The 26,437-nt window shown below is 56.0% G+C and overlaps 1 protein-coding gene across 2 annotated transcripts in view; it reads right to left on the reverse strand.

Moving 5' to 3' along the window:
* PBX1 (PBX homeobox 1) overlaps positions 1–26,437 on the reverse strand; it is a 111,943-nt gene that overhangs the window by 24,105 nt on the left and 61,401 nt on the right. For both annotated transcript variants that reach the window (XM_082765762.1, XM_082765763.1), the window contains exon 3: positions 1,109–1,353. In XM_082765762.1, the coding sequence (XP_082621888.1) occupies positions 1,109–1,353 (245 nt within the window). The remainder of the gene's footprint in view (positions 1–1,108; positions 1,354–26,437) is intronic.

The following is a 26,437-nucleotide window of genomic DNA, read 5'->3' on the forward strand; positions in this document are numbered from 1 at the left end:
GTCTCTCTCCCCCGTTTTGGGCCTGAAGGATGAGCAGTGACGTGCTCTCCACCCGTACCCCGTGAGATGGCCGAGCCGTCCCCGTGTGCCACGCTGCTGCCACCACGTTCGTGCCTCGAGGGAGAGGCAGCAGCGGCTGAGGACAGCCACAAAGGTCACCCTGATAGCACACCGTGCCCAGGCCCTGCTGAGGGGGCACAAATAAAGGGGTGCCACGTCCCCTAGCTCCGCTAACACCCTGTTAGCTGGCTAGGAGGGCTGTGGGGCCGCCTTGCTCTTGGGGAAGCAGATCTGAAGCAGCTGTGCCCGTGCAGGCCTCACCCCGGAGCCTGCCCTCGGCCCCACCATGGCAGCAGGGCCCTGGCCGTGCACCCAGAAAGGGGGGATGCTTTCTTGCTCGCACTCCATAAACCCAAACCTCCGGGGAGAAGCCACATTCATCCCGAGGGCAAGGCGCGCGGCAGCGAGGAGAAGTTTGCACAACATCTGGAAGCGTTTGAAAGAAAGCGATTTGGAGCTTGGGCTTGCAAAAGCTTCTCATGCAATTGTCAGTGTTACTAATAGCTGCATTCATGACCCAAATAGTTTTTCTTTTCTTCTTTTTTTTTTTTTTTTTTCCCCAAGAATCATTTGCCACAAAAAAAAAAAAGAAAAAAGACACTTTTTTTTTTTTTTTCCTTCTGGAAAATTAATTTTTGAGGCAGAAGAAATACTCAAGAAACGTTTTGACTCAAGCTTTGCTTTAGGGTGCTTGGAAAACTGCCTGCACCACAACCAGCACCTTGAAGAGGAGTCCCCCTCTGACAGGGCCGATTTGGGGCAAAATGGTGAGGGAGGAGTGAAACTGAAAACCAAGGGGGGGAACACATGCCGAGCCTATTTTCATGGCCCATCTCAGTGCAAAATAAAATATGAAAGGGTTCTCCCAACCCTAAAAAAATCACGTTTTCGCTGTACCACAAAGCAACAGCTTGTGTTTGCCCGCACACTCCCAACAATAGATGTCAGTAGCGAACCAGGCTGCGCGCATCCAGCTCAGCATCGGCTCCACGTCCCCGCACAGCACCCCTAGTCCAGCCTTGCCCCGCACCACGAATGAGCCTGTTACCTGCTCGTACTTCTCCAGCTCCGTGTGGTAGATCTGCCGGATCTGGGAGAGTTTGGCTCTGTAATCGGAGTGCTCCACCGAGTTGTCAGAGCCGGCTCCTCCTGATGCCGCGGCGGCGGCGGCGGCGGCGGCCGAGCCTCCTCCTTTTTCGGGGCCCGCCACCCCCTCGGCCAGCAGCATGTTGTCTAACCGCATCAGCTGGGGGTCCGTGGGCTCCTCTTCCTGCGCTCCTCGGATGCTCAGCACTGCACGGAGACACAAAGGGAAGAGCCTGAGTCGTGCCTGCTGGGGCAGCAAGGACAAAAGCAGCCCCGCTGGGTTCAGCTCACCCACACCAACTGAAACAACAGGAGATTTACCAAAATTTGCCCAAACGAGTGGCATGGAGCGCATCCTGATCCATGCGCACGATGGCACGTTGAGAGGCTCTACTCCAAACCTCAGCCATGCATGGCCTGATCCTGCGCCATCCACATCAGCCCCCAATAGCAGGAGGAAATGCAGGGCCCAGGGCTGCCCGTGCCTCAGTTTCCCTCTTGTTAAATCAGAGGGCTAAAGCACAAGGAGCTGTTAGCCCCCGGAGGGAAAAAGAAAGAAACAAAGTATGGAATAAATTTCACTATTTGGAAAACGCCTTCTTTTAGAATCTGGTCGTTCCAGCGAAGTCTAAGCCGTGCTAAGAAAAGGGGCAACAATAAATCAATCCTCACAAAATGACTTGCCAAGGAGAGAATTTTTCTCCCCTTTTTGTCCTCGCTGTTTCAATTATTGCTTCAAGTAAAAGTCATTCTCCTTTGAGTGCCTCCCTGTAAAAATGACATGGGAGCACCCCGACCGCTCGGAGCGCCGGGTGCCTGGCTGGAGCCCGGCTGGCGGCGAAGAAGAAGAGGGAGGCACGCCGCACAGATGACACGAAAGCTTTCACACCCATATGTATTGATACATCAACGCGCACACACGAAATCCTGGGGTTTTTGTCATGTGGCAATGCCGTTTGGGTTACGCCTGCGGTCTGTGTTTGCACACACAGGCACGGCCTGTGGTTTCCACAGGTGTGCGCATCTGCAAAAATATAAAACAAACCCTTGACAAGCCAACAAAAAAGACATCTCCGGAGAGAAATGAGTTGTATTTCCCCGTCTCATCCGTCACAAGGACCCAAAGCACTGTGTAAACTCGTGCACATCCCTCACATGCGCACCCGCAGCGGGGTGATGTTGCGGGGACTTTAATAAAGCTGTGCCTGCTTACACCTGAGATGGGTCCGATCCATTTCTCTGACCCCCTAGTCTTCAGCAGAAGCAAAAGCAAGTGATTTTCACCATCCTTTACAAAATACATCTGAAGTCAGTTGCCAATATGGAGTAAAACCAGATTGAGCCAAGCAAGGAGTGTGTTCCTCCTCAACCAGGAACAAGCTGGAGAAGGACAGAGTTATCAGCAAAATCACACAAAGTAAAAGGTCCCGTTGAGAGGTTTGGATAACGCAGGGTTAAAGAGCTTTTTTAAGCCCCACTCTCCTCTGAAAACACTGTTTTCAAGACCTTAACACTTATTGGCATTTTTGTGATTAAAACATTCACTGTCAACAAAGGAGGGAAAGTTGAAGGGGGAAAAAGGGAAGAAAAAGAAATAGCAACAGTAAATTTGCCAATAAAATGAACTAATACTAAATAACTCCACACTAGGGATAATCGTGTATGTAAAGGGGGATGGCAGCACGGGGCCAGATCTGGATGCAGATGCCAATTTTAGAGCAGCCAGGTCCAGCATCTCTCTCCTCCGCATGGCAAGACTAAGTCTTCCATTAAAAAAAAAATAAATCATTAAAAAAAATAAATCATTAAACAAAAACACATCAAAAAGCCCAAATACAAATGGGAAGCAACACAGGTTAAAAAAAATAATAATTAAAAAAAAAAAAAACAACAACCAAATAAAAAACAGAGTTGCCAAAACAGGTCCATCTGGACTTCAAAAGGGAAATATTTTTAGATTAAAAATCTCAGGAATCATTGACCTGACAGGTAGGCACAAGTGATTAATTAGTTTATGTTTGGAGAGCTGCTCGGTGATGAAAAGCACAGCGTAGCCGCTGCGCCTTGGTACCGCGCGGCACGAAGCACTCGCGGGGAGCACAGGCGAATTTTGGTGCCCGTGCACCATCAGCACTCTCCGGGGACACGTCCCCAAAGCAGCCACCAAAACGCCACCAGGGACAGGGACCACGGGGAATTGACAGAGGTTTGGCTGGCCAGCCGGAATAACGCCGCTGAGTAAATAAATGAAAAGGGCAATGTGTCTAAGCAGAACTGATGCTGCCTATTTATCCCTGGAAGGCTGCTCTCAGACCAAATGATTATTTAAAAGCTCCTTTTTTATCTTCCCGGAGCTGCACCCGGCTCGAACGCTGCTCCTGCCAGGGTGCCCCCGAGGTGCCACCCCCAGCCCCAGCAGGGGACCCGTTTGTCCCTCCTCGCCTCCCCTCTGCTCCTCTGGATGTGTTTTGGAGATGCCGCTTCTGCTGGCTGTCCTGGAAAGGGGGAGGCAGCCGGGAGGGAAATCTCCATCCCTGGTGACCATCAGAAGCAGGCAGCGTTCAGCACGGAGGGGACAGGGACATTTTGTGGCCACACCGAGCCACCCCAGCACAGCTCCCGATGGACCACAAGCACTGGCACTTGGCTCGCCCCTGCCCTGGCACGCAGCGCTCTCCATTTGCTGCTCCCGATTAAAGAGAGGGGAAAAAATAAAATAAAATAAAATAAAATGAGATAGTGACTGCAAGCGGGGGGTGCTGGGGGAGGAAAATTCATGCAAGACTTTCTGTCCTTGGCCGCTTTCCTGCTGGCTTGGCAGCCCCGAGAGCCGCAGCAAATGCCGCTAGAGGGTGCTCAGCCCTCGCTGAGGGCCCCCGCTGGCTCAAAAAGCGTTTTTGTACAGACGTATGTACACACACACACACACAAATGGTATGTACATACATACGTATTTTAAAATCAAAGCAAAACCACGCACCTTGTCCCCGTTTGCACTGTTGCAGAACGCTCCCCAGCTCGCCGCGGAGGGGAACACCGCGCACCCAGCACGGCCACCCTGTGAGCAGCACCCACAGCAGCACCAGGAGCAGCTGGGGACCACCACAGCCATATGGCCTGGCCACCAGCACCCCCACGGTCACGGAGACGTGTTCTCCTTCTCCTGCTCTCCCTGCAGGGTGGGCAGCCCCAAAACCAGGCAGTGGTTTGGAGGTATCACATCGTGGGTGAGGGTGACCCCGAGAGACCCATGGCGCACGACCAGCACGTATCGCCGAGTCCCGTGCAGGGGGTCAGCCCTAGGTTTTCTCCTCGGGTATTTCCAGCAGCTGAGAAATGGCTCCCGGGCTCCCTCCTCTCTCTCCAGCAAGAATATTTCCCGGCTCCCTGCCTGCCCTGCTATTCCGGGACGCGGGATGGGAACGGCACGGAGCCACCGGAGCTTTCGGCACAGGAGCCAAGCACGCAGTGACCTCTCCTCACCAAGGCCAAAGCTTCAGCCCTGCAGCTCTGCTCTCCCCCACTTCCAAAGCCTCCACACCACAACAATCCCACCCCAAAGAGAAACCTGCTGAGGGCTTTTAGTGAGTGCCCAAGCTGGGCTGCTCTCCTGGTGGCAGGTTCTGCCCACTCCCAACCTGCCGAATCGCCTTTCCAGGGGGACACGTGAAAGGAGAAGGAGATTGCAAGTAAATGATTGCAACTTATCGAAAATAATGTGCTACTTAGCATCGGAGACAAGCATCCTGGCAGGCAGAAATGGGAAGCCGTGCCGGAGCAGATGGGAGTAATTAGGTTGTGATTTTCAGAAGGGTTTCCTTTCCTGCCTCCACTGTGCCTAAGATGTACCGGGGGGGGGAACAGAGACAGAGTTTTGGGAGAAGCGGCGACTCCTCGGCTGCGCGCTGGCCTTTTGCGTGACTTTCCCGCGGGGAAACGGGAGGCGCCTGGAGCAGAAGTGCCACTTGTGGAGCCCTGCTGCCTGCTCTCACTGTCCGCTTGCATAGGCACGGATGAGGCGAGATGCCTCCTCCTCCACCGAGGCATCCGCTGCCGAAGCACAGGCACCCCACCCTCGTTTTGGGATGAAAAAGGTCTTTCCTGAATCCTTCCCTGGACCGGGATGTGCTGTATGTAGGGCGATGGCACGACAGCTCCACCGGGAACGCAGGAGCTCCGGCGTGTGCCCACATAGCAGCGTATTAAACATCAACACGCTTCCTACCTCCTGCAATTTAAGCACCATTCACAACATTCGCTTGGGTTCCCAGAGCCCCAGCGTCAGGATTCACACGAGCTCACTGCTTTTCCTTAACGAAACGCTTTTCAGCCTCCGGATCTGCAGCAACAGCCAGCGAGCAGCGGGCCAGCCGCGATGCCAACCAATGCCCCTGCTAACAAAGCCAGGAATGAAGCATGTTATTCTAAGCCATTATTCCCTGCAGCCTGATTCTGTTTGCGAACATTTAAGATCAACAGCACTGAACCTGACACAAAGATCTTCCCGTCTGCCTGATATTTGAGGACAGTTAAAATTGCGAGGGCTTAACACATGTAAGGGGCTCGTGGCTGGATGTCTCCTGCTCCTGTGCACATTTCACACCCACGACAGGACAACTGGGGTTTGCTTCCTCAGCCGACTCCCTGAGTTGCTCTTCCCAAACTTTGCTGTTGCAGAAAAGCCCCCTGTGACCGCTCACCTTCCTAAATTCATGTTTTTTTTTTTTCAGTATTCAAGTGTATTTGCAGCTTGCCTTCTGCATCGCAATGCAACAACAAACCCCAGACACAAAGGAAAATATCAAATTCCCCAACTTGGCAGCCCCGAAGCTTGAAATCCGGCATAAACCTAACGAAAGCTAACGCACCCACATCAACCACATGCTCCAAATACGCGTGGAAATCATCACCACGGCTTGGCCAACGTAGAGAGAGACATCACAGTGTGTAACTCCGTGTCTCGGCCCCTGTAAAATCACTGCAAGAATCCTACAGGAGCCCTCCTCAATGTGAAGGGATGATGGCAAGGACGAGCAGCCCTCTCCAGGCACAACCTTTCCACCACCAAAATTTGGGGACTGCACCCACCAAAGCCGAGTTTTGTGTTCTTGCTGCAGCCACTGACTTGGATTTTCAATTTAAACACCTTAAAGACCCTATCTTCGGAGGGAATAAATACACTCCTGGAATAAATACACTCCTGGAGCTTTGTGGAGGATGCTTGAGCATTTCCAACTGGGCTGCACCTTCCAACCACCACTGCAAGGGTCCCCATGCTGGAGAGCAAGCAAGGCTTTAACTTTAATGTTAAGTAACCACAGCATCTGAAGCCTCAGTCGGGTATGTCCACCACATTTACATCAAGTAACTGAGAAAATCAACATCAAAACACAAATACCAATTCCCAACACAAGTGGAAGCTGGGATTTCCAAATACACAGGCACGCACCCTTGCAGGAAGTGGGAATTAAGAGAGCTGTTTTTTTTTTTTTTTCCTTACAATTGACATAAAAGTTCCCCTCCTCTCTCCAACCTTTCCAAAACTTACAAATGGATGAACAGATTTTGCTCAGATTTTCCAAAACAGGCTGCCGTGAGATGAGGCATGGAAAATTTCAGCTGGCAAAACGGCTTTTTGTGCACCTACTTATTTATTTATTTCCCAGCGAGAGGAGGAGTACCGTGAAACTGATGGGCCGTTTCTGTCACCAATTTTCGCAGTCTACAGCCATAAAGCAAACCAACAAATCCCAACAGCAATAAAAGAAGAGAGGCTTGTAGGAACAAGCACCGCAAACCCACTCCAGGCCATCGCGAAGCCACCTCCTCTCCCAGCGCAGCTGTGTCCATCAGGGCTGTTTGGAAACAAAGCACTTAAACAATTTTGCGCGAGAGGCTTTTAAAGGTGGAGAAGCATTCGTTCAGCCCATAAAGCACACACAATTGCGAAAAAATACATACTCCCACAGAGCAAGGGGTCAGAAAGCAGGTTAACCCCAAGCAGAAAACCTACTGACCACTGCAGGGCACTTTGGCAAAGTCGCCGGCTGTGCAACACGCACCGTGCTCGCCATCACGAGCTGGGGATGCAGGAAAACGTGCTCATCAGCTGCACAGTGACCCACGAGCAGCCACGTCACGTCAGATTAATGGTTCATCTAGCCCTGAGGCCAGTTCCACCCGTGGCCAACAAGTCCCACGCAGGACCTGGACCGCCAGCAGGAGCATCAGATGCTCAGGGCACAGGCACCAACCCCAGCACCCTCCTAACCACCACCAGTCTGGGGAGTTTGCAAATTCAGACTGCTCAAAAACATCCCCTGAACCAAAAAAGAAATCTTCTCTTTCTATTTCATGTCATCATTTTCCTCCCCGTTTTTTTTTCTTTTTAATCAGAAGTTGGGTCAACTTCGAGAGAACCAAACTGCTTTAGAAAACGGCAACTTTGCATCTTCCTGGGGTGGAAGAGGCCAAATTATTTGCTGAATTCAACCCAAATTCACGAAGCAGTCTGAATTACCCTCACACTGTAATTTTGGAGTGTGGGGAACTTAGCGCATGCCAAAATGTCTCTCATCTCCCAGGAGCAGCTCTCCATCACTTCGGGAGGCTGCAGAAGGGAGAAATGTATCGCACCGCGCCGGGGAACAGCCTGCACAAGTTTTCCCCCAGCCCCTCCCCAAATGCCAAACCAGTTGCCATAGCGAGCGAGGAGCTGGCAGCACAACCCTCAAAAAGGTCTGGAAAATTATCACAAACACGTTGGGGAAAAAAAATATAAAATCCCCCCCAAAGTGGAAAATGACCTAAAATAGCCCTTTCCATACAAAAAAAGGGCACGGTATTGTGGTAGTTACCGAAGCCCAGATTCCCCAAGCACTGTGACTCCCTGGGAAGCAGAATGAACACGTATGAGCTCTTCTTTCCAGTTTTTCCCCACGTCGACTGGTTTAGCTCATGGCCAGCAACCGAGCTGGGTAGGGAATCCTCTCGCTCTACATACCCAGCTATTGCTACACAATGGTCCATCAAAGCATCACGGATCACATTTAAGTGCCTAAGTTGCACCAGTCCAAGAGAAGGCACCACAAGCTGGTCACCGAGCAGTGACATTTAGCCACAGCAAGCAGGCTGGAAGTGCTTACAGACCCCAGGAGCGATGCTGAAACAGGCAGGAGCAATGCTGGGCACAGGCCGCCAAGCCTGGTGTGCTCACAAGCCTGAAGTCACTTTATCTCAGTCTCCCCCTTCCTGACCAGGGCAGGATGAGCAGGTTCGAGTTGCTGTCATGAAGTGTAATCAATCCCTGTCTGCACAGAGTATGTCCCAAATCCTCGTGTGGCACCGACCGCACGGCAGCAGGGAGACCATCCATGGCGACGCGGCCTACTGCGGCTCGTCCCTAACCCATGCCAGAAGGACACAGGGATGGCCCCTGGTGGCTCCAAACGGCAGCCACAGGAGATAAAGCAGAGCAGAACGAGGCCGAGAAGTAGATCTGAGGAAAAGGAGAAACCTTTCTTGCTGGCCACGGGCTGGCTGGCTCGAGGGAGCATCTGCCTTGATGGAAGGCCGGTGGCTGTAAGGGTAACTTGGCATTACAGGCAACAAAGCAGAGGAGGGCAACAAAAACGTGTACACATGCCCTCTTCCCACACCTCTTGGAGCATAGTTGGGATTTTTTCCAATCCTAGATTGTGATATGGGGGCAAAAGAATCAGAATTTCCTATTCCAATGGTTCAGCACAAGGCTCTGCCTCGGTCCCCCAGTGCCTGCTGTGGTGGGACCTCACCTTCCTCTGCTGGGGTCTGGTGATGGCCCCAGTCCCCTCTCCACAGCACCAGGAGAGCAAATTGTCACCGAGGGACTGAGCAAGCCATCGTCCCCACCCCAAGGGGCTCGGACATGGTGCTGTGCACACATGGAAACGCTTCCAGAGCCCAGAGTGGACGCGGGATTCCCCAGACCCTGCAGGAAGAAATCAGCAAACAAAAGACGGGATTGCTCCAAGGACAGGTCCAGTCATAAAAAAAAAAACACACCCTCTGAACGCCAGTTGGGCTGGGATCTGCCTCCTGCTCCGTGCGGTGCTTTGCATATGAATTCTCCTTGCTGAAAAGAAATGGGTCCTTTGAATGAGCTGAATCTGCTAATGAGAAGCCGGGGCCTCCAGAGCCCCTCGGAGGACAAGGGTCCCATTTCGAGCGCCCCAGGCCAAGCCCTGAAACCCGAGAGGAACAAAGAAGAGGCTTTCCCCAGAAGGAAGCTGCTTTTCTAGCCCGCTCCCCTCCTGGAAAGGTCATCTCCCCTGGCCACGCTGCGCTGCTGCTCCACGCACAAAGCAGCCAGGGCAAGAAAGTCAGAGGTGAAAGGACTGGCAGGAGCCCCAGCCCAGCGGCTGCCTCTCAGAGCCTCGTCTCCTGCCATCCTCCTTCAGAAAGATGCTCCTTCAGACTCCATCCACGAAAAGCTGGCTCGGTGCTTGCTAGCTGGCAATGCCCCGCTCGGGTCTGGGCTTCGCAGAGCAATTCAGAGTCCCTGCTGCCCAGCACGCGGCTGAGTGCTGCCGCCCCGTCACCAAGCCCTGCCGTGGGCTAGGTTAAATCCAGGATTTTGTGCGGTCCAGGAGAGGTTTTCCAAAGCTGCAGGTCCCAGAGCAAAGCAATGCCAGGAAATCTTCCTCCCTCTCTTTCTTCCACCAAAACAAACGGCCTTACCAGCAGCTGGGGACGGACACGAGACTGCAAATCCGCAGCAGGAATCCTCCTGCCCTGGCCAAGGGGAGGTTACAGACAGCGCTAGGCACACGTGGATCACTGGCTCCTGCCATCGGTGATCATCTCCTTGGAGTCCATCCCTGGCCCAAAGTCTCAGCCCTATGGAGGCTGGGCACTGCTCTTCCCCAGGAGACCGGGGTCTCTGGTTCAGAGGAACCATCCCTCCCCATGTCACGGCTCCAGGCAATTCAAAACCCCAAAATTAAAGAAATTAACCACATTTTCAAAGCCTTGGGGGGGGGTCCATCAAGCTAACAGAGCTACAACACACAATTTTGAGATGCATGGCTTGTATGGCCAGGTATTTAGGTCGGCGTTGGGTAGGTGGTCGGGGTGCCTGACCACCGTCCCTGCTGCTGCAAGCTGCGCCACACGACGCCCCTGGGGACACAGCAGGGAACAGGGACAGACAACACACAGCCCCTACTTGTGCCCCAAACCCACACTGACAACGTAGGATCCGACCTGCTGCTCCAACAGCCCCGTTTTGCTGGGACTCAGCGACCTCGGGCACACAAAGGAGCAGGCGCTTTGCGCGATGCTCGGCTCCTCGTGCCACCGTGCCCGGCGTCAGAGCCCAACGTGCCAGACAAAGCCCGGTTCTCTGAAAGGCAACAGCCGGTCGGCAGCGTTTTAGGGCCAGAAAACAGCTCTGAACGTTCAGTTCCTTTTTTTAAATAGAGGCCCCTTCTGTAAACGATCTGTTTGGACAGGAGGGAGAGTGCTGCAAGAGTCCAAGCGCTTGTGAAATAGGATCAGCTGCGTTCGCTTCAGCTCCATTCAAAACATGTGGGGGAAGAAAGAAACCCAAAATTGGCCTTTGCTGGCAAGGCGAGGGGGGGGAGGAAAGGGAGAAAGAAGGAGGCCGTCCACCTCCACGCGCCTCAAAGGGTGGGAGAGACCAGAGAAAATGGAGGGAAATAATTAAAAAGGATCAATTAATGGCATTTCTGTGTCGAGGCGTCTGTGTGTGTTTAATTATATTCCGTGCAAGATCTTGTTGACACAAATTTCCGTGCCGCGGGGCAGTGGCGTAACGGGATCCGGGTTTGTGTGGCCCTACCCACGGAGCCCCAGGCCACCCCAAAATCAAGGGGGCACAGCAGGAGGGCCAGAGGACCTTTTTTACAGGACAGGCAAAGGGCAGAAACATGAGAGATCAAGCAGGAGGGCCAAGGAGGGGCTGATGACAGCCCAGCTTGGAGATTTCACCACAAAGCCCATCCTTTCTGAAGGCTTTTGGGCAGAGCAGGGCTGACACCAAGGCTGGAAAGGCGAGGGATGGGGTGCTGGACACACAGCCCCCCTGCTCCTTCAGCCCCAGCCTCCCGCGAGAGAGGCCCACGCCATAAAGAGGCAGGAGATGAAAAAAAAAAAAAAAAAAGGGGAGCAAAAATCTTCGACAAACTCCGGCTGCGTCCCAGATCAAAGATCATCTCCAGCGGGCCATCTGGTCCTTGTAAATGTAAAACCAAATTGAAAGCCCTGCCCTCACCTCCTCTGACTCCCTCGGCAATATTGCTTTTACCGTTCAGGGCCGAGGAAGGAGCTCGCAAAAGGCATCTGTATGTAATAGAGCCGCCGTGCAGCTGGGCTAGGGATTTGCTACCCCCCCTTTTGTTAATCACGAAGCAGAGGTAAATGTTTGCTTTGGTTCTCCAGGGGCCCTGTCATTACCGGGGGCTTTGGGAAGAGCCCGGGGCTGGAGGAGGGCTGCCTCGCGGATCCATCGCTCCTCCAGCTAGGGGAATGGTTGGCACCCCGGGCTGGGTTTGGGGAGGGACACAAAAACACGTCCTCAAGCAGAGGGAGGAGATGGTTGGAGATGGAGGAGCCCCGCAGCGTCCTCCTTCCCGTCCCCACGGTGCTTAAGGCAGGTCCCCCAGCACCACCCCATGCAAAAAACAAAGAGGGGCTGAAGCAGGAGCCCCCCAAAAGGGGATGCAACCCCTCCGAGGCACAAAGAAACGGCGACAAACCCCGCCGCCGCCAACCCAAATACTCCAGGCTCGCCTCGAAAGAGGAGAAAGGTAAGGAGGCAGCTTGAGGAATTCCTCCCCATCAAGCTTTATTGTGTTATTCCAACTAAGCAGAGACAAAAAGACAAATCTCAGCTCCCTACTTTCATTTATAATTGAACCCAGTCCAGAAGGATGGAGCAAGTACCATCTGTAATGCAGAGTGCATTAGCAGCCGGCAGAATGAAATATTCAAATTACTGTAGGCTACCTCGCATTTTAATGACAGGGTTACAAAAACCTGACTTGTAAGTGGAGATTGGACTGGAAGAACAGAAAGTTTGTTTTTCCAGTGCATGAATTAACCTAACAAAATGCTACTTTCAGGGAAAAAAAAAAAAAAAAAAAAAAGAAAAGCGTTTGCATGGGTAATTCTGCAACACATCCCAACAGGCTCGCAAGAAGAAAAAAAAATAAAAAATTATTCCATTTAGCTATCCTAATTGATATATTGCCCTGGGAGATGAAAATACGCAGGGAAAAAAGGGCGAGAGCTTTTTTCCCTTCGGCTGAGGATGCCAATAAATGCACGTGTGTCTGCGGGAGCGTTAACAATACGTATGGGTCCGTGCACGGGGACGCGTGGCCGCGTGCGTTTGCATCCGTGGGGTGCATGGGTGCAATAGCTGCATTAGCTGCACCCTTTTGATGCCATACACAATTTGAATATGCAAATCGCCCCCTTGATTTCCGTGCCCGTGCCTGTGCTGGGATCCATTCGTTTTGATATCGTTAATCAGGGCTGCCGAAAAGCCTGACACAGTAAGTGGCTGTAGCCCCTAGCAGTAGTCAAGATGGAGTGACAGGCTCCATTTAAGATGTCACAGCATATAATAAAGTGTAAAACTATACATAAAATAAACGGGATAGAAACAATAAACTCGGCTCTGGCTTTGAACTTTCCACGGCGAGCGGCGCGGCGACACGAGCACACGCGCGTGCAAGCGGCCGGCGGGCACGGGGCAGGGGTGGCCGGTCCCTCGCCACCGGTGCTGCTGTGCGGGGTGGCACAGGGGCTCCGCAGCCTTCCCCTATACCCACAGCCAAAATTCCCAGGCTCCAAACCTCGTTGATGCCTTCTGATGTCTCTCATGGTGTGTCTGAGGTGGGAAAGCCACGCTCGCTTGCGGGATCGGGGGTGCAGCAGGTTGGTTTCCAGCAGCCTTTTGCTGGAGCTGGAGGTGCAGCTCCTCAGTGGCCCCACGGCATGAGGAAGAGGAGGGTTTGTATTTAGGCTGAGCTTCGCTTCCAGCAGCTCAGCAGCTGCAGGTGGGGAGGCAGCGAGGTCCTTGACACCTCCAGACTGGGCTTTGCCACCTGCCTGGGTCATCAAAGCCCTTCCCTGGCAGGCTCAGGCTCGTGCAAGGGGGTATTTCTCAGCCATCTCCTATACTAAGGGGGGTGCCTGGTCCAAAAGCCCCGTTTTGTCCCCCAAAACACCCCTCCGCACCCCGAACCCTCAGCTCTCCCCGCTGAAACAAACCAGTCGCTCTTCCTCCTGCTAAGCAGTTAAATTAGAGAGTATTCAATTAATAACAGCTGAATATTCTGTCACATTTAGGAAGATGTATGGTAAGACAAGCGAGTTGTGATGTCTGTGACAGAAATGATAAAAGTTCTCCCGACACAGCCTGGCAGATACTTGGCTGGAGGAGCCGTTTGCTCTCATGGACTCCAACGTCAGCACAGACACCAGCCCCAGCGCCGGCTTCAAAGGAGAGACGCTCCACACGGAGCAGGAAAACCTTTGCCAAATCGTTTGCAGGCAGCTCCCTCCCGCCCTCCTTCTGGGACCCATCTGAGCCTGGCTGGGGCAGCTCGCCGTGTCCCCGCAGGAGAGCTCAGAGCCTCCCAGGTCACCCCCAGGCCCCCGTTTGCCCCCAGGCTGCCTCAGTTTACCCACCCGAGGAAGGGATGGAGGGCACAGCTCCACCTCCCCGCTCCAGGGCTTGGCACGGCCCCATCACGGTGGGCAAGCGCCGTGCCGGGGAGGCGTCCTCCATCTCATCTACGTGCCCAAGGAAGGTGATCTCCACCTCATTTCTGTGCCCAGGGGAGGTGCAGGAGAGCGCTCTCCATCCTTCCTCTTCCCCCCGGGCGCCGTGTTTCCGGGGGGTTGTTTTTCACCGGTGTTGTTTGAGAACCCGGTTTTGTTGCTAAGAAACTACCTTCGCGCTGCTCCGCGAGCAAAGACAAAGCAAGCGTCAAAATAACACGTTATTTTGACAGGAGCCAGATCATCACCAGCAACGATCCGCTCTCCCCGCTCTCCAGCACGCTCATTAGCGCGCTCTCCACGAGCGGCGGCGCCGCGGATAACCCACACCCCACGGATAACCCACGCCCCGCGGATAACCCACGCCCCGCGGATAACGAGGGGCTCGCCGCCTCCGTTCAGCCCCCAAACAAAAGCTGAGTGAATGGCAGCCAGGGGGACACAGGTGCCTCGCACGCTGAAAGATGGCACGAGGCTTCTTGTCGAAAGGTAGGTGGGAAAGAGGAGGAACGGAGGAGGTAAAACCGCTGCCCACGTACGCTGCAGCTCGCTCTGTGCCTTGGCGCTGGTTTGGGGAAAAATGTAAGCACCTGTTGGCTTCGGTTTTGTTGGGTGGGTTGGGTTTTGTTTTGTTTTTGTCAAAGTCCTACTGGAGAAATAGCAAAACACAAAAAAATCCCCGCCACGTTCACCGTTCCAACCCCAAAGTGCTCTCTGCCTCCTGCTTCTCTCAGGGCAGGCAGATCCTGCCCCGCCAGGAGGACTGGGGCACCCCGCACTGCCATCAGTTTGATACAGAAATTATTCCAAGCCAAGTCTCCGGGATCCCAAAACGCAGTTTGCCAACCCATCCACCTCCCAGGGCAAGAGCACATCTCTGCCTTTCCCGCAGGGGCGTCTCTGACCCCTCATTGCTGCTCCCAATTCCCATTCCCAACGAGTGGGAATGGGAACTGCTTCCCTGGAAAGCCCCGTGCCGCTGTCCCCACTGCGCTCTGCTTCAGGGCAGCCGAGTGGAAAACCCATGTCTGCTTCCACGGGAGGAAGGAAAACCTAAACCCGAAGTCACAGAGCTCTGCCTCCTGGCACCTGGTCCCGTTGTCCTGCCTGCCCCGTGTCTGGGCATTGTGCCGGTGGGCGCCACGGGGCTGCTGCCCCTTGGGGTGTGTGCGCAACATCTGGAGGCTGAGACCAACGGGGCTTGGATGAGAGCGGTGCCCTGCCCCGCGTGGTTTTTAGGGGAAAAAAAAAAGGAAAAAATGGTAGCCACGGGGAGCCGTGCCACAAGAATCTGGGTTGTTCGCCTCGTCCCCTGGGGTGGCTGGAGCGTGACGCTGCGAGCCCTTGTGCCAGAGCCCGGGCTGCTCCGCACGGACCCGAAAACACGGAGCAGAAAGGCACGGCCCACCTCCCGCAGGGCAGCAGCTTGCCATGTGTGCTTTCACTGCCAGAACGCCGAGCTCCTCCCCACAGTAGGAGAGAAAGGGAAGGGTGAGAAGAGCTCTGTGGAAACCCACCAAACCCCAAACGACATTTCCCCGCAGCAGAACAAAGCCCTTGGAAATCCATCCCCCCCCTCCCCAGCCCCGCTCGGGTCCCCCCCCCATCCCACATGAAAGCGGCATTTTCTGGGCTAATTACACGGGCCGCTCCGAGCCTCTTGGCATCATCCGGGCTGCGAAGTCAGACATCAAAGGGGCAAACTTTAAAATAAATCCATAACAAAGAGGGCAGAGTCAATGGGAGATCTCTTCCCCGCCGCCGGGGTTGAAGGCCGGGAGCGACTCGGTTCACGAAACGCATTTGACCACCGTGACCTCCCCGGACACCTCGCCTCGGTGCACAAAGGAGACATCCCGCCGGCGTTTGAGTCCTGGTGTTTCAAGGGCTGCTCCTTTCCCCGCACGGAGCAGAGCCTCGCTGGGGTGTCTGGATGGCACCGAGGACCATTCGCCCTCCCCGGTGCGCTCCAAAAGGCCCCCACGTGCTCCGCACAGCAGCCAGCCCTCGGTGACCAGCACACAGAGAGAGCTCTGAACCAGCACGGCATGACCAGAAATCTTTGGGGTTTTAGGGCTACTGTCCTTCCACGGGCAGAGATTACCCCAGAGCTGACACGAGGCATTTCTGCAGCGCCCTGGAGAAGGGCAGGAGCAAGGAAACCCGCGTGGGATGCCCAAAGTGGTGAGGAGCACCAGCACCCCCAGAAGTGGCATCCAAGGGATGCCAGCCATGCTCCTGGAAGCAGCCTGCTCCAGCCCTTCACCCCAAAAGCTCCCCACTTCTCCCTCCCCATCATCATACGGCCATCTCTCCCCGGGACGTGCCGTGCACAGCACCCTCCCTCTCCCCCAGCCCCTACTCCAGGGGTGCCGGGGCCGGACCTCCCCGCGCTTCCTCCCGGAGCAAAGAAAGGAGAGGAGAGCAGGAAGGAGCCTGGGACGGCCGAGCGTGGGACGCGAGGGGAAGGTGTCAATTAAAGCAATGAGGCCCTCCACGTCCCCGTGCCTGACAGCCAGGGTGAGCGGAGCTGACAGGCAGAGCGCCGGCTGCCTTCCTCGCCTCGCTCGCTGCCCCCACGCACCCCCAGCTGCCAACCAGCTCGGCCAGGGCACGCGGACGCGGGCAGCGACGTGGTGTCCCCTGTCCCTGCCCCCAGAGATGCTCCTAATCAGGGTAATTATAATGATTCCAGGCTTAAGCAGGCCACGGCGAGCCTGGAGGCAGATCGTAATGAAGCAGCCAGGGCTGGGTGGGAAGGCAGAGAGAGGCAGCGGGTCTGGGTCTCTCTGAAATGACTAACGAGCGCAGCGTAACGAGGCCCTGTCCCTGCGTGGGGTGACACGAGCCGGGTTTGGGGACACGGAGAAGGTGGCAGTGAGGTGGGCACTGCCTGGCATCTGCTGGGGAGCCCGGCGCTCGCCCCCGCCGCTGCCTCCCCCGGGAGATGCACCCGGAGAGCCCGCGCTTCGCCCGCTCCGCTCCCCTCCCCGCAGGCTCAATCTGATTACTGCTGATACACATCTTCTCCTGGGCTCCAAAACACGCTCTTCCCGGCTGAAGGATTCGCAGGGACACAGAAAACTTGTCCTGATTGCAGTGTTAATGGTCGTGCGGCCCATGTCATCACCGAAATGGCCTTAGGGGGAGACTTGATGGGTCTCTGAAGTCATCAGGACTACCCCACCTCATCTTGCTCCCCTTATTAAAACCATTCATCCTGGGAGCTAAATGAATATGTTTCATCTTCAAATGCTGAGACACAATAGCAAGCAGGCAGAGATCTAATAGAACAATACCCGTCTAATCATTCCTATTTTTCTCTCCGCATCCTGCCTTCATATTACACGCGCGCGGCCGCGACGCCGAGCCCCCCGCTCGCTGCGCCGGTGCCGGCCGTGCCCCCCGGCGTGGGCACGGGCGAGGAAAGAGCACGGCACGGGCTGCTGCCCACGCTGTCACCGCACCTCGTCCCCTGCCCATCGGTGTCTCCCCTCCGTGCCCGCACGCGTGGCAGCGCCCCGCCGGGACGAGGAGGAACTCGGACGCGCCCGGCACGATGGCAAGGCTGGAAAAAGCCCCAGGACTTTTACAACTATATAAAGCCAATATAGAAGGAGTCTAACGGCGCAGGCGGGAGCAGGGCAGCAGACCCCTGCTTGGCGCAGCCGTTGAGGGGAAATATTGCCTCCCGCACCCTGCATTCATCATTTTCACGCTCCTCCTCGTACCCGCTGCAGGTTTTCCCGGCTCCCGTTCCCTTAGCTACAGGGACGATCTTCCCCTGCTTGCTGAAGCACCTCTTTGCATGCGTGACGTCGGACGAGGGGGGGGGAAGCACAACAATTTGTGCCTCGCAGGTCGAGGAAGGGGAGCAGAAAGGGCCGGGGAGGCGGGAGGGGGCTGCGGGGGCGCCCGCCGGAGCCGCCGCTCACCTCCCCTGCATAACGAGGGCTCGCACGACGAATCCCCGCTCCGTCTCAGCATGAAGGATGGTAACGGCGGCCGGCTCGGTGGCTGCCATCTGGAGCCCCGCCACGAAAGCCCCGCTGGCCCCGGGAGGCTCGACGGGGGCGACCCCGGGGGGCGAGGGCCGGGGCCGGGTAGCAGCGCCCGAGCGCGCCGCCGAGCCGCCGGGCCCACCCAGGCTGCCGCGCTTGTGTTCGCTGCCGTGGCAGGCTTCATAAGGCTCCGCTCTTTGACTGGCGTTGAGTTTATGTGAAAGTAATTAACAGTAATTAATCCTTAATTACAGTAATTAGCCAAGTCGCAGTAAATTAAACCACATCTGGAGCAGATGAGGGCTTCCGAACGGGAGGCTAGCGCAGGCGACAATCGGAGAGATGCTGAATTCATCTGACAGCATCTGATTAAGGCTACCTGTTGCAGGCAGCTCATTTGCATCGTGTTTTTGTTTGCGCTTCGCAGTAACCCTTTCAGCCGGGCGCCCGCCCCACACCTCCGCTCCTCCTGCCCCCTCCGATTTTCAGGAGCGTGGTGAAATCTCCAAGGAGGGAGCAGCCAGGATGAAAGACGGGGAGCGGGAGAGGCGGCGAGGCGAGGCCGGCCCCAAAAGGCTGCCCTAAAAGCCCTGGCTTCTCCGGGGTGGCGAGGATGAGCCCGCACGGGGCCGGGAGATGTTCCTAGGGTTGGACATCAAGCGCCAGCCACCCGCAGCCCGCGTGGAGCAGCCTCGGCTTCCCCGCACCCCGTGTCACAACAGCCACAGTAATACCAATAATAAAAGACCTCGGCACCGGAGGGGAGCACATTAGCAGAAGGGGCAGGTTATTATTAATAGCACTCAGCATTTACCCAGCGCCGTGCAGCCTCCCAGACCTTTAGCTGATGTTTAGCCACGCTCGCAGGGAGGGGGAAATCAAATCCGTCCCCTTCCCCTTCCTACGAGGGAGAAAGGGCAAAACGGTGATGGGAAACGGAGCACAAGGGGCTCGGCTCAGGCTTGTGGTGTTTGAATACTGAAAGAAAGAGCAAAACCACGCGGCCCTGACTCAATTGCAGGCGGGCAGGACACACGGGAGGCTCTGAGCTATCAGAGTAACACCGGGGACGATTCACAGGTAGGGAGCGTTAAAAATCCCCCCAGTGCCGAAGCATTTTCTGTTCCCTGGAACTCAAAGCACACGGAATCGCCAAAGCCAACAGCTGCAACACACCCTGTAAGCGATCAAAAGAGCCTCGTTTTGTGAAACAGCGCAAAGAGCAACATTTGCCCCTAATTGAAAAATAAAAGCAACCGTTTGAGTTTCCTGCGCGCACGAGGAAGGGAAATGTGGTTCCTCCACCTCGGCTTGGACTCCGGATCGCTCAGGATTCCCCTGTGCTGCTGAAAGAAGCCCAGCACGGACCCCTCACCCACCCAGAAGTGCGTTTCGCTGTCTGCCTCTCGGCTGGAGAAATGGCAATTCCCAGCTCTCCTCCCCTCCCAAGGAGAAAAGGGGTGTCCTGCAGCCCCGAGGGCCACCGACAGCCAAAAGCGAGGAGGAAAAATCGTCCCTAAACCAGGCAGGCCTCTGGAGAGCACCTACTGGCACCCTGAGGTGGCCCTGATGACCTCTCCATGTGCACCTGAACCACAACTGCTCCAGAAGGGATGAGGATTTGGCAGCCAGCTTGCAATACTGGGGAGGATTCCTCATTCACGACCCAGAAATTAACCTCACCATCCTTTCGGTGCAACGCTGCTCTCAGTCAGAAGGGTTGTTTTTTTAATAGATGTTCCATCAGGTTTTTAATTGAGATCCTTCACAGCAAATCTGAGATCCTTCACAGCGTTTACAGCAAATCACATTATCTTGCTGCAGACAGATTTTTGGTTTGGAGGAAAAAAAAAAAATAAATATATTTCTTATGAATAAAAGATTCCCTCGCGGATGTCTTGGAGAGATACACCCCCCGAATTTACAATGCCAACATTTTGCTGTGCGCAAGAACAAAATAAATCAGAAATCTGCACCCAGAGCAGGCAAAAGCTTGGGCTGGAAAGGCAGAAGGAGCACGGGGACGCCTCTCCCCATGAAGGGGGCGAAGAGGTGCAGCTCCTGATGTGGACAAAGGCTGGCAGAAATATACCTTTGGCTTCTCCTGGGGCAAGTGCTAACTCCACCAAACCTCTCTCCAGCTTTCAGGGCCCAAAGAGCCCCCCTGGCTGACTCACTGCACCCGTCTGAGGAGCAACCCGGTGCTCGCTCCGTTGCCAGCGGTGTCCAGAAACCAGAAAGCAAAGGAGACCCTAAAAAAATTGAGGCAAGGGGGGAGGCACATCTTGCTTTGCCTCCCCAGAGGAGGGGGAATGAGGCCGAACCCGGAGCCAACAAGGTTTCCCCAGCCACCACGTGCATCCTTCTCGGGCCGGCCATCAGCGTGGAAGCTTTAATCTGGAAGAGGCACGCACGTGCAGGGAAATCCTCATGAAAAACAGAATAAAACGAGGCCTCTACGCCCTACATCTAGGAAAGGGAAACAACCCAGCAGCGGGGCTCAGGAGGCAGCAAACCCACCCGGACCCGCCGCGGACACATCCACGCCTCGTAGACACGCGCGCGTGCTCCTTTCGGGCCAAAGGCTCGGGTCCCTCCTCATCTGCGCGGCTCAAATTAATTATACGCTTTAATTTCATGAATTATTAATTCGATTCTGACTCGGCAGCTTACGCTTATCCAGCGCTGCAGACTATACAATTCCAGCTTCATTAAAACATCACCAGCTGCCTGAGAGACAGACATTAAATAGCAGAGAGTAATAATAAAATTAAGCTCCCTGCGCATAGCAACAGAGTCTTCCCCGGCCGCGCGCGGAGAGGGGCCCCCGGTGCCACGGCTCCTTGCGAGGAGCTTCGGGCCCCAGCCCAAGGCTTTTGGAAGCGGCCACGAGCAGCAGAAGCTGGTCTCACGTCCGTCCTTAGAGGTCTCGGGGTCTGGGGGATGCCAGCGGAGACGGGCACCGAGGGAGCGCCGCGTCCTCTGGATGCCACAAGGACGGGGCCGGCTGCGGGGCCTCCGAATAAATAAAGCCGGAGCGCTGCCTCCCGGCGTCTCCCTGGCAAAACAATTTATAGAGGGAAAATGTCGGAATTTAGACATTCCATTTAGCTGCTTCAGAAATCTAAGGACCCCAAACCTTGTGGGATTTGAGAAATCGATGGAATTAATTAAGGGAGATGTCCAGCGGTCTCCGCTAAGTAATCAGCAGGTACAGTAGACCTGAAATTCTATAAAGAAAAATGGGAAGGGATGACATTGAAGGAGGCAGTGGGGATTAAAAAATGAGCATCCGAGTGGTAAAGGCGCACACCCATTGATCGCTGCATTACGGATTAAGGCTTCAACGAGCAGCCAGAAGATTCTGTAGCAGAAAATGGTTACAGAGGATGAGCATGAACAGAGCGGATATATATAACCTCTGACAGCCAGGAACAACTGAAACAGAGGACAGCTCGGCGGTGAAGCCGAGAGCAGAAAGTTTTGGGGAGGGGGGAGGCGAGGAGGCCCGGGGGGAGCCATTTGGTGCGAGGGATTGCTGCCTGGGAGAGGGGGCGATGGGGACAGGGACACCGGGGCTGGCGCCCGATCCGGGGGTCACGGTGGCAGGCAGGGAGGTGGGGAGGTGGCATCGCCTCTCGAGGACACCGCTGGGTTTGCTCCTGAGCCTCGGTTTCCCCACAGCACTGTCCTGCCTCCTCCAGCCCCGAAGAGCCTGAGCAGCTCCACAACGCTGTCAGCCCTGCCATGCTCACCTTTCAGAGCATCTATGATGCTCCCAAAACACAGCACGGGCTGGAGGCATCCCTAAATCCAAAGGAAAGGGAACAAAGCAGCTGCCAGCATCCCTCGGGGAGCACCATCTATGCTTGGGAAGGAAAAGAGCAGGGCACGATTGTGGGTTTAGGCTCTCTGAGCATGCACGGGGCAGGATTAAAGCAAAGATCATTGGGGAAGTGCAACCCCGAGTGTAACATCGGTGCAGTTATTCGGGACCAACCACAGAAATGCTTGTCCAGAGGTCTCCAGCACCCCCAAAACCACGGCACCCAACCCCAGCGCTGTGGCAAACCCGATTTTCCCTGCTTAAAACAAATCCTCACCAGATTTAAGCTGCACCTGACCCCGGGGAAGCAGCACCAACCCTGCGCGGCGTGCCGGGAAGGGGAGAAGGCAAAAAAAACGGGGCTGAATGGAACATTTTGATGAGAAACCTCGGAAAGAAAACCCCTCGGGGAGGCTGTCTGCGGAGGTCGTGGGGCCGGGGCCAGCGCCTCGCCGCCCTCCTGCCCGCTGCTCATCAATATGCAGCGTCCGAGCGCGCCGAGCTAAATGTCAGCGGTGCCACCAGGGCTTTCCAGCCGGCGCACGCTCCCGGGCTCACGCTGAGCAGCTCGGGGACCCTCCCCGTGCAGGAGAAGGGCGCGAGGGGCTACGAGCCAGGAGGGTGGGTTGTTGGGGATGTTCCGGGCCTTTTGGATCATCTGAGGGTTGAGCAAAGCCCACGGGAGGCACAGAGCAGCGTGGCACAAGGGGTTCGCCCCGGACACGGCTGTGTCTATCCATACAGCCCTCTTCAGACACAGGAGTATCTCCATCCTTCCCCCCTTAAACGCCTCTCAAGCCGAAAAAGCCTGCCCCAAGGTCAGAGAGGGCTCAAGCCAGACCCCTTTGAAGCGAGCACCGTGGCTGGAGATGCTGATCCCCCAGCCCGTACCGACAGGGACGCCTCCAAATCACACTTCCGAGGCCTTCGGGGTGCTCAGCAACACGCGAGGCGGTGTATGCTTTACAGCACATGTGGCGGGGAGCCCCGAGCAAAGGCTGGAGCAGATGCAGAGCATTGAGCACATTCCTTCCCCTGGCTGCATCGCAGCACGAGGCAGCGCCGGGACCTCTGCCCCTGCCTCCCCTGCCCCCAGCACTCATTTGGCATCCAGCGCCATCAGCTCCGGGGGGGGCCGCGCGCGCGGGGAGTCGCCACCGACGTCCTCCTGGGAGCAGGGCGCCTTCCCCCACGGGGCAAACATTAGTGGGACAACTGGAAACGTTCAACTTGATTATAATGCTTTAAGAAAAGGTCACGGTGGAATTTCAGCGCTTTACCTTGAGCTCTGTTCGCTCGTTCCGCGCGGGACGAGATGGGAAGAGTCAGGATGCTCGTGGCATCCGCACGGCTCCGACTGCATCTCGGGGGGCCGGGGGAGCACAGAAAGAAGCCCCCCACAGCCCTGCAGGGCACAGCGACAAGGCACCGTGGACATGCGGGTGGGCACACACTGGACTATACCAAAGCCTTCCCCGTTTTCACCCCAAAGCTGCCTGACCTGCAGCTGATTTTGCGCAGCGCTCACCCTTCTGCTTTTGAAACAGGCCCAAATACACCCAAAAAGCAGGGCAGAGCAGCCAGCGATTCCTAGATAGCATCTCCCTCGGTGTCTGGGAAGTTTTCTAGCGTGCCGTTTGGCTTCATCCTTTCAGGTCCCAAAAGGGAGCCAAGGCAGAAGTGTGGCAAGGCAGCAGGGAGATCCTCGCTCACGGCACCAGTGCCACCAGTGCCACCTCTCCGTCCTGGAGAGGCCGGGGGACAAAGTGAGGACGTGCAGAGGGGCTGACACGGTTTTGGCCGGCACTACAGGTGAAGGCTCTGTCTTAAATTTGATCTTTAAGCCCTCTGATAAAGGGGGATCTGGCACATCCCAACTCACAGGGGCAGAGGAGGGGCCCTTGTCCTCTGCGCGGCGGAGCAGGGGCAGCTCTGACCTGGAGCGGGCAGCTTGCTATCAGCTGGGCGAGAGGAAAACCAAGGTCAGGTTTGTTTGTGGCCAACTGAAAGATGCTCTGCCCCCAGCAATGTTCCTGCTGCCATAATTAAATCTGTCGTCCTACAATTTGCTGCCAGGGGAGGTCTCGGAAGGTCTCCGAGCAGAGGCAGGAGCCGAGCGCTGGTGGAGACGGAGCCATCTGCACCCACCCGCGTGCCGGCTGCCAGGTCCAGGCCCAGGCGGGCGAAGGGAGGAGGAAAAGCCACGGGGAGCTCCGGGTGGCCACAGCAATTTGTGGGGAAGGGCAGGCTGACGAGGGGTTTTGGAGATTTACAACAGGCAGCGCCATGAAACCAGACAAAAAGCCTGGCTGAGGAGCGCTCCCACAGCACCGGGCGGTGGCTGGAAGGGCTCAGCATCCTTCCCCTGCCTGCTGAGTGCTCCCCGAAGGGGGAACAGTCCGACACGCTTCCCAAGTGCGAGCCCTGATCGTTTCCTGCCCCCTGCCATGCAGCGGGAGCGCAGGGACAGCGTGACACTCGGGCACAAGCTGGGAAGCAGCTGGCGGGTCCCCTCCGCAGCATCCTTCCAACAAAAGCCAACCGCGGGCGCGCTGGGGGAAGGTGACGCTTACTTAAAAGCCAGGTTGGGCAGAATAAATCTCTTTTTTTATTTTTTGAGGCCACAGGAGGCACGCAGCCCCCCGTGGCCCCAGCGTTTGCTCCAACTTTCCGGAGCGCGCAGACGCACCTGCCCGCGGAGCTGGGATGCTGAATTCCCACCGCTCCGGCGCCGCTCGCAAGAACTCCCAGCTGCTGCCAAAAGGTATTTTTAGCTGCATTATTTATTTGAACACCTGCCTGAGACTTCAAGGCAGAGTACGGAGCCTGAGCAAAGGAAGGAGGGGAGGCGCGGGGCGAGCTGGACCGTTTCCACTGGAAGATTCGAGAGCGGAGGCGAAGCAACCCTGGGTTGCGCCGAGGAAGAGGATGGTGCCTCCAGGATCAGGGCACCAGGCGAATCCCAGCTCCTGGGAATAGCCCGGCACCAGAGCAGGCTGGAAAGGAGCTCCAACCACCCTCAGTGAGGGGCTGCCTTCGGGGAAATCAGGCTGGTTAGGTATCTGAGTGCACAGCACTTCGAGATGCTCTCGCTCGACGCGGTATCTGCAGCGGGAGCGCTCGGGTCTTTCCTGGGTAACCCCATTTGGGGAGAAAACTCAGCAGGACTGCCCTCTTTTAAAACACCCTTCCTCCACACTGAAGTGATGCCACCCCAAAAAAGCATCCCATTCCCCCTCGCCTCCTCTCTCCTCATTACAAGCCGCTTTCCCTGCTGCTGGGGTGGGCACGAGGCACACGGAACATCAATTTCAGCCAGCCAGCCCCCGAGAAGAGTGGATACAGCAAGGAAAAAGCGAAGGAGGTGAACTTCACTCTTTTTCCCCAAAGATGGAGGTGCCCACGTGTACCCCAGGGCACTGCAGGAGCCCGGGGAGCAATTCACAGGCCAAGCAGTGGGCACACGGGAAGCAACACGACACCTTGAGTTATTTTTGTGTGCCTTTCTTGCCACCCCATTCACTGATGCGAACAAAACCTCCCCTTTCGCTGCAATAATCCCCCCTTCTCTATGAAATCAGCCAGGAAAAAAAAAAAAAAAGGGAAAAAAGAAAAGCAGCATCTAAAAATAAAGGCCAGGCCAGAGTATGTGCCTCTTGGTTGGGCTCCTGTGCTCACAGATCTGCTTATTTTGGCCTATCTCTCCCCAGCGATAAGGCAGCTAACAGCCCGTTATCAGCCAGTCAGTGAAAATGTGCTCCAGCCTGATTAGGGCTCAGTCTTTGCCAAGGTTATAAACAGCCGTTATCGTTCTCCCAAACAGAATAATCCGGACAGTATCAGCTCAGAAACATATGGGCCACACAGCGAAGATAGCCGCTGACGGACACTTCATTTTAATTGTAACGAGTGGTTAGCAGCAGCCTCCAGACAACAGGCACAACTGCCCAATTGGCAGTGGGTTCGCCTCTTCTCCTGCAGCCCCCCTCCCTCCTGCTCGCCGCACGTTTCCTCCTCTCCCCGGTTTCCCTTTTCTCTCCGGATCTGGCTGAGGTCGGGGTCCCGCTGGGGGTCGCTTACGGAGGGACCGCGGTGCCAAGAGGGTACACGGGGAGCTGCGTGCCCCCTCCCGAGGCTTTGCAGCCCCCCTGGCGAGCACTGCTGCCACCGAGCAGGACGGGAGCGGGCACGCAGCCCCCGGCTTATCTCCGGAGGTGGAAAATGGAAAATGGGCACAGGGCAGCGGTGGCATGAGTGTGGCCACGTCACGCCTGACGTCCGCGTAGGATGTAGGCTGGGGCACGGGGAGGCACCCACACCGACCCCTGGGTGCCAGAGCTGCCTGGTCCCGTGGGGCTGGCTGCAGCTCGGCCACCCCTTCTGCTCGCTCCCCTCTTCTCCATCAGCCTTGGCAGCACCCAAGAGCACTGGGAGAGCTTCTTCCTTGACCCAGGAGACGAAACCATGCGATGGCAGCTCGGTGCACTACGGTTTGTGCCCCACAGGCCAGGAGAGCGGGGACATCGGGGCACAGGGGTGCCTCTTCCCCGGTCCCCGACTGCAAACGGTGTGGGGCAGGCACCTGACACGGCCACAGGAGATCCCAGTGGATCACACACAGCCACAGGAGCACTGGTGCTGCCCGTGGACTCTCCCACCGGTCCCCCCTGCA

This window comes from Aythya marila (assembly GCF_965140915.1).
Source record: "Aythya marila genome assembly, chromosome: 8".
Lineage (NCBI taxonomy): Eukaryota > Metazoa > Chordata > Aves > Anseriformes > Anatidae > Aythya > Aythya marila.